Raw genomic sequence first — 10,823 nt, 5'->3', positions numbered from 1 at the left:
TTTTGCAGGGAAGACAGGAAGAAAAAAAATAAAGCCCCCATAATTGGGGTTAGCCATTCAACTAACATTCTTTTAATTCTCTTACCCTACCTGCCCAAACCACATTGCTGGATTCTACAATTTCCTGACACTACCATGTTATACTGACAAAAAACAGACAAGAAGCCTAGATTAGGGACAGTTAAGTAAGTTATAAACAAATTTATTATTTAAATTCCAAGGCAAAAAAAATCTCAAGTTGAAAATCTTCCTTCATCTATTGGGCACTACTATGTAGAAAACATTAAATAGCTAATATTAGTGAAGTATTATCACAATTATTTCAGATACTAGTTTAATAGATGACTGGTACACATAAATAGCTAATAGACTAATGTGACAAGTTTCAGATTTTATTTATAATTTACTTGAATGAGATCCCACCTCAGTCTAGCTAGCTTAATTCTCCTTAGCTATAAGATGGTTATTTAACCTCCTCAGCCTGCAGGTCAGGAGAAATCAATAGGAAAGGTAAAAGAAAGCTGTGAGTGAAGATGCATTATGTTGTCCCAAATGCATAAGTGATCTTTTCTCCTGGAAATAAAGACCCCAAGGCCTTCATTGCACTTTTATTTGAATTAATATTTGGGACAATTGTCCAAAAGGGCTGATATTTCCCAATTTAATCTGAGGTCATAATAAAACAAGCCAACAAAACAGTGTTTGGGGTTTCAGTTTCTCACCCTTATCATCAAGACTCACTGCCTCCCATCATCAATATTTATTAAGCATTTACAGTGTACTAGGCACAATAGAACATACAGAAAACATTGTCCCTGCTCTTGAGGAGCTTACATTCTAAAAGAAAAAAAAAATACACCTCTTTAAAAATGGCATTTTTGTTTGGTGTTTTCTGCAAAGTATTGAGGAAATATTCTGTAGGGTGAGCTTTGGGTATAACTTAGCCCCTTCATTATTTAGAGAATAGAGGAAGAATTTTAAAGGCAGACAATGACAGACCACTTAGGATAGGTAGGGTTCACAGGGAGATAAACACAATCTCATCAACTAAAGAGAGATTTGCTGCAGTAAATAGGATGAGGGAAAGTCTGTAGGATGCAAGCAAAGGAAGCAGGGTATCTTAGATGTTGAGTTGAGCCAGAAAGATCATGCGGCCTTTTCCCAACTACATGGCCACCAAGTAGGAATGATTGGTGACAAGACAGAAGGCTGAAAAAAAGAAAAGGTAATCTTGTGCACCTGACAAATAGAATAAAGGACCCAAATGAAAGGCAGGCTATAAGAGTATCAAGAAATTCTTAAAAGCCAAAAATGATTTGGAAGCACAAAACTTAGTTAATGCTATCCAATGTCATGATGGGACAAGAACACTGTGGCTTCCTAAGTGAAAAAATGCCATATACCAAAATTTTAAATGGAACAGATTTTTTCCAACCTTCCCTCCTCCCCCAGAACAACAACAAAAACCTAATTTTTTGAGGGTCCAAGGTGAAGGGGTGGGGAGAGGGGGATATGGGACATAGCTGGGAAACAGTAGTTACATTAGTAGTATTTTTGATGTTGTGATAAACTTTGTACTTAAACTTGGTAAGAGCCCATTTAGCTGCCAAGAGGGAATAAGGAATACATTTCTAAAAATGTACAATTTCCTTTAGAGAAGTTTCAGAACCAAAAGACTAATTTACATGAAAAGCTGTAGAGAAAGTAATTGAAAAGTCCATTCATAAAACTTTTATTCCACTTACATGAACTTAATACACGTGTTCTTAACAATTATGCTTAGATTGTTCATGAAAATTTCATAAGACATTAAACAAAGCTAGCCATCATCTCAAGTTATTTCCCTGTTAACTATTTTTACAGCACATGCATGTTAGGCAAGTATAAAAAAAAAAAATCACAAAAGCAAAAAAACCTAAAAAAAGTTAAATACATGGGTTTTTTTGTTTTACTGCTGTGCTTGATAAACATGAAGTAATGAATATCAAGCAATTCATTTTTACTGCATCTTTACTTTTACATTTGTTCTTAGGTTGCCTAAAACATTTAAATACAAATAAAATGAGTGTAGCAAAAATAATGAAAGCAAACAGCAGGTAACTTTACAAATAATGGAATGTGAACCGTTTCTGCCCTTATCCAGAGTAAGCTGGGTCACAACTTTGTCTAAAGGAACACTTCTGCAGCTGTAGTCAAAGGTGTGCACACTGAGATTGAGTATTCTGCAGATACACATGGCTCGACATGTAGCATCCAAGGGATATCCGTTTCTACCACAGCCTTCTAAGTGCTCCAGACCTTAAAGTACCCACGATAATCACACCTGTGACTGGAACCAATTATCCCTTTTATTCCCCACCAGACAAGCCAATATGTAGGCAGTTTTCCTTGCTTAGAACATGGAAGCAGTTTTAACACCTTAGAACATGGAAGCAGTTTTACAAGCCAATATGTAGGCAGTTTTCTTTGCTTAGAACATGGAAGCAGTTTTAACACTGGCCCTTGTGAAGCCACAATGTACCAAAAGTACTATGCCAAACATTTTTAACTTGTATAAAAATTCCACATCCCCATATTGGCCACCTCAAGATGAAAACAGAGAACTCTCTAAATGTTAACTGGCTCTACTCCCCTAATATTAAACATAAAAACCACATGGGAAATATAGAAATTCAAATAGAAGTAACATAAACCTGTCATAAATCGTAAACAAAAAACTATTTGTGGGACAGCATGGATGACAAATGGTCTACTGTGTAAATTTTAGAATGAGGCAGACAAAAGTTGGAAGGCCGGTTAATTTTCCCCTCCTTCTCCTGCTTCAGCTTCATCTCCTTGGGTATCCGAGGTCCATAACTGGTTCAAAAAAAAAAAGAAAAAAGAAGAAAGAAAAAAATTTTTTTCAGCATGTTCCAGTTTGGGGGGGAAAAAAGGAAGGGGTGGGGCAATTTTCATATATATATGCCAAGGTATGAGAATGTAATCAGTGTGTTTTAGTTGGAAAGCATTCTTTAAAAGATAGTAGTACTGATGACAGTATCAAGATACAAAATAGCTCAATATATTTTTCTCCCTAATCATTTTGTAAGCACACTAAGTACATATTTTGTAAGCATTGTAAGTAGAATCATCTTCAAATAAAGTCAGATCTAGAAAACTTTTGGTTATTCATAGGAGGTGAAGAGAAAGTAGAAGAAATCATGAAGTATTAAAAAACCCTAAGCATCATCAGCTATATAATATCAGATTGTCCCAAAGTGTCCCAATACAAGAGATGGATATACTAGCACTGTCAACTAAAACAGAATCATCTAACTGGGCCCTTGCTCAAGGAGCTAGGTTGACTACTCTCCCCTGGTAGAGCTTAGAGTGACTCCCACACTCCAAGGAGAATCCTACATACCATGAAATTCAAGAACCAGCATCAACTCTGAGCTATACTACAAATTTAGCTTTTCTGACCTTTTTAAGCTTAAAAAACCATACCTTTCTGTATTTGTATGATTTGAAAGAAATGTTGAGCAAGATAGTATAGCCAGAACCAAATCTTCTAAGAGGTAAAAAACAAAAGCTGTCCCATAATGGTAGGATTATGAATTCTATTATTATTTTTTTCATTAATGTTAACCGTTTTCAACAGGTTAAAAAAATAATTTCAAAAATTATTTCAGGGCCGGCCCGTGGCTCACTCGGGAGAGTGCGGTGCTGATAACACCAAGGCCCCGGGTTCGGATCCCATATAGGGATGGCCGGTTCGCTCACTGGCTGAGTGTGGTGCTGACAACACCAAGTCAAGGGTTAAGATCCCCTTACCGGTCATCTTTTAAGAAAAAAAAAAAAAAAAATTATTTCAACTGCCTCAGTGTTAAAATTTGTAAAAAGTCTTAACCAGGGCCGGCCCGGTGGCGCACTGCTACAGTGCGCCGTTTGGGAGCGCGGCGGCATTCCCGCCGAGGGTTCAGATCCCACATGCAGACCGGTTCCCGCTCACTGGCTGAGCGAGGTGCGGGCGCAGCACCGAGGGTTGCGATCCCGTTGCCAGTCCCGGTCCAGTCCGGGCGCGACACTGAGGGTTGCGATCCGTTGCCGGACACGAAAAAAGACCAAAAAAAAAAAAAGTCTTAACCACTCTACAGTGATTTTCAGAGTAATAAAGGGATTGACTCAAGATGGTCTTAAATTTTATATGACTTGTACACTAAAAAAAAAGGGGGGGGGGGGTGGAATCCTACCTAATATTTTTCTATTCCCCAAATCCTCCATTAGTTTCATTTATTTTTTAACCAACAATATCTCTGGCCTGGAAAAGAAACAACTTCCAAGGTCACACAGCTAGCCAATCGACCTCTTGAAGCCTTTGTGCCCCTACTGAACAAGGGGTTTTGTAAGGCAAAATGAAATCATCTCTAATGTCTCTTTCTAGTTCTAACCTTCAAGAATTTTTGAATTTTTCTATACAAACATGTAAAAACTTGATACAAGGTATTTCTCTTTCTGAGGTAATGTGTTGACAATCTTGATCAACCAGATTTAGACCCAAATACTAGGTTAAGTTTTGGGAAAACTTCTTTTCTTGACAGATAAATGATCCAATCAACCTATAATGATAATAGCTGACACTAACAAGGCTCAGAGAAGACATAAAAAGTTATAGAATCAAAATTGGAACCTTGGGGCCGGCCCGGTGGCACACTGGATAGTGCGCCGCTTGGGAAGCGCAGCGGCGCTCCCGCCCGAGGGTTCGGATCCCACATGCGGACCGGTTCCCGCTCACTGGCTGAGCGAGGCGCGGGAGCAACACCGAGGGTTGCGATCCCGTTGCTGGTCCCCGGTCCGGTCCGGGGGCAACACTGAGGGTTGCGATCCGTTGCCGGACACGGAAAAAGACAAAAAAAAAAAAAAAAAATTGGAACCTTGGTTTTTCATCTTACTCAGTTGTTGCAATATGCTGCTCATGCTATACTGATACCAAAATTCAGCTGGAAGTATATATTACATCAGGCCCTCTCAAAAAGTGATGAGAACACAACACAGTAACTTGGTATCAGGTTCCACCTTTTTAGGGTGTCATCACTTCAAATCAGACAAGAAAAATTCTTAATATTAACATATTAAAGTGCTTCTTTCATCTGATATAAAGATTCTTATATTCTTTATTATACCTTACTCTCTTGACTAAAATAAAAATCTCACAAGTTTGTAGATAGTCCCAAATTGCACCTACTAAAATAACTAGATGGTTAATAATAATAAGTACACAATTCTGTTCAAAAAACTCATCATCAAGAATATTCAGCACTATAATGTAGAACTGGTTTATAGAAAATTGGCAATGGACTAGAATAATGCTGGAAGAAGTGATTATGTATAAAAGATAAATGGTCTTAAAGTTAATAAAAACCAGTTACACTAGACTACAATCTGAAATTCCTACCTCTTTACCTGACACACAGTAGATGCTTGAAAATTTTTTCAACTAAGCCTCAAAACTTCAAATTTAATATTTATCTGAAGGAGAATGGGAAAACCTAAGGAACCAAGGAGACATATAAACCAATTGCAATGTGTAGACTTTATTTGGGTCCCAATTGAAACAACAGATTGTTAAATAAGTAGGGGCAATTGGAATTTGAACATTATTTAAATATTTATTATTATTAAGGAATTGTTGATTTTTTTGATATGATAATGGCATTGTGGTTCTTTTTTTAAATCTGGAGTATACCTAGAAGGACCACCATGACCTTCCATAAGTCATTTTATAATTAAAGAGACTAGGCAAAATAGATTTACATTCAGATTCTGTAGACTATCTGAAAATTTATAGCTGAAGTTATTAATGCCCAACCATACCTATACAAATATTGAAGTAACATGATCAACAAACAAGAAAACCATTTTTAAAGGAATTTAAACATAGAGAGCCTTAGTATATTTTGATATGAGAACATTCAAGATTTAAAATGAAAAAATAAATGGCCTATGTGACTAAAAGTCCAAAACCATGGATCACAAAATTATTTTGAAAATTAAAAATAGATTTGTAACTAATGAAAGTATACATTTTTAGTCCTTGGCCTAATATTTCTTTTCAGTTTCTATAATGCAATTTTCTTCATATGCTTTTAACTGTAGACAAGGATCTTATATTTAATAAAAAAGACCAGAAATAGCCTCTGTGAAACAATCTCTTTAACCACATTGATCATTAATAATGCTGTTATGTACTTACTGTTAAGTTGTCTCTCAGTAATTGCATTATTAGTGTGCTGTCTTTGTATGACTCTTCACTTAATGTATCAAGTTCAGCAATGGCTTCATCAAAAGCCTATGATTTAAAAAAGTACATTTTAGTGCTCAAATAATAAAGACTGCTAAATTTCCACATAACAGGTAAAATACATACTGTCTTTGCAAGCGAGCAGGCCCTGTCTTTGCAAGAGAGCAGGGCTTCTCTGGGGAGTTCAGAATCTCATAATAGAACACAGAGAAGTTAAGAGCCAGACCCAATCTGATAGGATGTGTTGGCTGCATTTCCTTTTTGCTGATTTCAAAAGCTTCTTGGTATGCTTGTTGTGACTGATCCACAATCCCTGGATAACAAGACATATTAAAATGTATTGATAAAGTCTATACTTTATCTCTATACCTCAAACCAAACTTTTAATTTAATACCCATGTGTTCTCTGAAAATATTAAGCTGTAACAACCCTTAACTGAAAAAGACCCCTTAATGTAAGAAAAAAGGGGGGGGGGGGAGAGTCTTCTGCTGGAACAACACACTAGCCATTGGTTAATGTAAAGATAAAAGCTTTGTAATCCCATCATTGTTATATTTTTAATAATTAAGTTTCAACTATTTTTTGAAATTTTGAGGAAACATCCCTGTACACAACAAAATTGGCTTTAGAGAAAGCATACACTTTAGAATGTCAATATTAGGTAGTAGATACATATTCTCAGTACAAAAAACAAACATTCCCGCTCTCATTCAGCGCTCTAAAACAAAAAGTTGTTTACACTTCAGAAAGAGACTACTTCTATAATATGTCATTTTATAAAAGCTCAACCAACAGGTTTAAAACACAACATACCTTTCTTGTCATCACCAGCAGCAACCTCAGCCAAGTAACGGTAATAGTCTCCTTTCATTTTCAAATAGAAGACTTTGCTCTCTGCTTGTGAAGCGTTGGGGATCAAGAACTTTTCCAAAAGAGACTTAGGAAGAACAGAAACAGATGTAATAAGAATAATACATTTATAAAACTAAAAGAATCTGCATTTCTTAAGAGGATCCTATAGCCTAAGTTATAAAACTTTAATACCCAGTTGTCAATATACAATTGTGAATGCAGCAGGCCCATGAATCTCTGGTTTAAAAGCACAATGCTTTCAGCAGCAATACTTAAAATTTGAAATTAGTTATCAGTTCATTATTTAAAGATGATAAAATTGAATATCAGTCCCCAATGGTGTTACCTATTAACACGCTGATTTTAGTAAATGTGAAGCATGATAATTCATATTTAGGAACATTTTCTAATAAGCTGACAAACTTTCCATTTAAATGTAGTCATGACATGAGAATAGAAAGAAGAACATAAGAGATGAAACTTTTGGGACTCTGGAAGAATATGACTGAAGCAGAAACCAATGATGTAACAAGATACTACCAGAGTCCAGCCAGAGGAAGTAGAACAAAATTAACCTTATTTATAAAAACACAATTTAAGTAAACCTCACAACAGGTTCAAAAAAAAAGTTTAAAACAAAAGTTTTATTTTTCCTAAGTTGAGACAGTGGTAGGATTATGAGATTTACATATCTAATGAGTTAGACCTTTAATTTCATTAAAGTGATTTTTAGCTAACAACATACATGTTTACAGATCACCACAGAAAACAGATAAAACATCACCCTACAATTTTGTTTAAAACTTTAATAACTAATTAAATCCTCACATGCTACTAATTACAAATAATTTAAAGAAAAAAATAAGATCATTATATTGGGGGGAAAAGGCAAAATAAACTAGTGAATAAGGGGGAGAAAGATAATTCCGGTAGAGTAGTATTAGGCAAATGTTAAAAAAAATTACCCACTCACCACCCCCACACACTTCCTCCTGCTAAAGCACAAGCATGCTCTGGGAATGCAGGTGAAATCAATTTTCAACTGGGCTGAGCGTGAAATAAATCAATTATTACAAGGAAAAAGATTACTAATTCTTGGTTTCTATTCTAGAAGGCAGTCACCTAGTAGTTTAATCTATACAGTTTGAAAAATGCTTTTAAATAATAACTCTAACTTTGTGTCTTTACTCATTATGTTCCATCAGTTGGTGGGTCAACAAGCTTTAACCCAGCCTCCTCTGCCCTTTTTACAACTAAATCTACAAATACCAAATGAAGTGGCAGTAGGGCCAAATTGTACTGTGTTATAAGAGGAGGACAGAGATGAGAAAAGTCAACCTAAAATCTGTCCTGTGATTACTAACCAATGTTCAAACTACTGACTTGAAATCAGAAGAGTATTTTTTGGTTAGCAAACGCTTTACTACATCACACCCATACCTTCCCATTCAAAGTTCTCTTAGTTGCAAAAGTGTTTTGTCCTTTGAACACCATGTTCTTTACCAAGTATGGTTGCTCTTTGGGGATCTCCCTCAAACAGCAGAAGATAGTTGCATTTAAAATGGTGAGTTTTTTCAATTAGGAACAATGGTCTTAAAAAGGCTTTTTCAAGTTTTCATGTTTATACAAATGCGTTATTCATTTGACTGTAGGAGAGAGTATAAGCATAGCGGCTTTGGGGTGAGTCTGGGTTTAAATTGTGGCATTTCATACTGTGTGACCTACTTACTCTCAATGATTCACTGCTTTCTCATCTAAATAGCTACCATAAGGATTGCTGGGAAAAAAAATAAAGGTAAAGCACTTGCACTTAGTTGAATATTTACTTGCTATTATCACTATACTCCAGACACCATGCTAGAAGCTAGAAGTGCTATATACTAGTACTTCATTATCTAGCTGCAAAGACAAGCAAAACTCTAATCCCCTCCATCACAATACACATTATATTAAAAATGCTATATGAAACTAAGAAATCTCTATGCAATTACATTTTATAAATTCTGTTTCTGATTAGCTAGGCAGAAGGTTATGGCTGAATTAGCTATAAAGTCTAACTAAAAAAAAGGTGTGATGTGACGAATCAGAATTCACAAATAACTTCAAATTAACAGCAGGAGAAAACATGAATTTTAAAAAGACTCTACATACAATTCAAATCAATTGTGAACTGCTCTCTAGCTCATTTACATATACTTAAGACTATACTAAGAATCATTTCAAATAAAGAACTGGCAATGACTAAGCACTGTCATGAAATAAATTCTCCATCTAGGTATCTCTATTTTGTATTTTACTATTTCAACACATGTTTTACATTCACTTATTCTCCAAATACTTAAATGCCACTGTTCTAGGAACTGGGAAAATAATGAACAATATCTCTAGTTTGTGGATAAGTGGTCCAGCAGGGAAGACAACTGAAACTAAGAATAACACAGCCTAATCATGTCCTTCACTTTTCAGTGACTTTATTAACCCACTCCTAAGTGTGTATAGATGAAGGCCACAAAAGTGCAATTACTAAAGAGTGAATCCAATCACTTGAAATGTAAAATTTTAAAGCTACACCAGTTAAGTTCTTTAGGCAAGGTGTCAATAAATGCTGCTAGAATTAATAATTTATCTTTTGTAAATAGCAACTTCTATATCCCCCAATAATTTTTATTTTATACTGGGGCAAGTCATACTGAACTAAGACATTCTCTGGGAATTAAAACAGCAATAAAGTACTTCTTCTCCATAGCTGAGCACTGAATTAGCCATAAAACAACAACTTCAAAGCTGTTAACCAGAGGCAACAAGTAACAGGAAGCGGGATAACATTATTAGTCAGGCTGCTTTCTGGCCTAATGAAAGACCAAAAGGACCAAACAGTGGCAAGTGCTTCTGGTGAAATGCTGACCGTAAGTGACGAAGGACATAAATGGCATATTTCTGTCTACTACATTTTCCAGTGACATAAAACCAGGAAGCATTAAGATTTGAAAACCAAGAAACAAGACTAAATTAAAGATTAAATTTAAAGGGACTAACATTTTTGCTCAAAAGCTAACTATGAGAGAACAGAACTGTGGTAGACATTCTCCAAAGATGACCTCTGTCATCCCTGTTTATTTATGTATGCCACTCCTTTTCTCAAGAGGTGGAATTTGTTTCCTTTCTCCTAGAGTCTGAACTACCTCCACTGACTTGCTTTAATCAGCAGAATGCAGCAAAAGGGACTGCTAATTCCAGTTTTTGGCCTAACCCTTAAAGAGATCTGGAGGCTTCCCTTTTTGCTGTCTTGAAGCCCTGAGCCAATGTGTAAGAAGTTAAACTACTCTGCTGAAGAGAAAGGCCACACCTGCATCACTAGACGCATAAGTGAAGCCATCTCTGGTATTTCAGCCCCAGCTGAACTCCCAGCAAAAAGCAGCAATGAGTGACCTCGGCCAGTACCGTGTGAAGAACTACCCAAAGTCCTGCATGCAAGCATTGTGGATTCTTAGAGAACTCATATGCCTAAATGAACAAAAACACTTTTGAGCTATAGCATCATCATAGAAAATGCAAGAAAGCTCTCTCCCCTCCCCTTCTTCTCTTCTCCTGTCTCTCTCTTCATTAAGACTATTAGATAAGAAAAATTTTAAGTGGTTTAACAAAACGTTATGATTTAAGCTTAGAAGTAAATCTAGTATTTTCTTGATT

General features: G+C 35.9%; 1 protein-coding gene across 1 annotated transcript in view; it reads right to left on the bottom strand.

Moving 5' to 3' along the window:
• Window positions 1-379: 379 nt before the first annotated feature.
• The window catches only part of YWHAZ (tyrosine 3-monooxygenase/tryptophan 5-monooxygenase activation protein, zeta), a 28,767-nt gene continuing 18,323 nt past the window's right edge, over window positions 380-10,823 (bottom strand). Inside the window, exons 2-6 of the mRNA XM_008569182.1 lie at window positions 7,095-7,218; window positions 6,424-6,593; window positions 6,233-6,328; window positions 2,497-2,856; window positions 380-2,418 (exon numbers count right to left, since the gene is read on the bottom strand). Of these exons, the coding sequence (XP_008567404.1) occupies window positions 2,797-2,856; window positions 6,233-6,328; window positions 6,424-6,593; window positions 7,095-7,218 (450 nt within the window). The 3' untranslated portion in view covers window positions 380-2,418; window positions 2,497-2,796. The remainder of the gene's footprint in view (window positions 2,419-2,496; window positions 2,857-6,232; window positions 6,329-6,423; window positions 6,594-7,094; window positions 7,219-10,823) is intronic.

Source organism: Galeopterus variegatus, unplaced genomic scaffold, assembly GCF_000696425.1.
Source record: "Galeopterus variegatus unplaced genomic scaffold, G_variegatus-3.0.2 Scaffold473, whole genome shotgun sequence".
Taxonomy (NCBI): Eukaryota; Metazoa; Chordata; class Mammalia; order Dermoptera; family Cynocephalidae; genus Galeopterus; species Galeopterus variegatus.
This window is presented reverse-complemented; position numbering and strand designations above follow the sequence as displayed.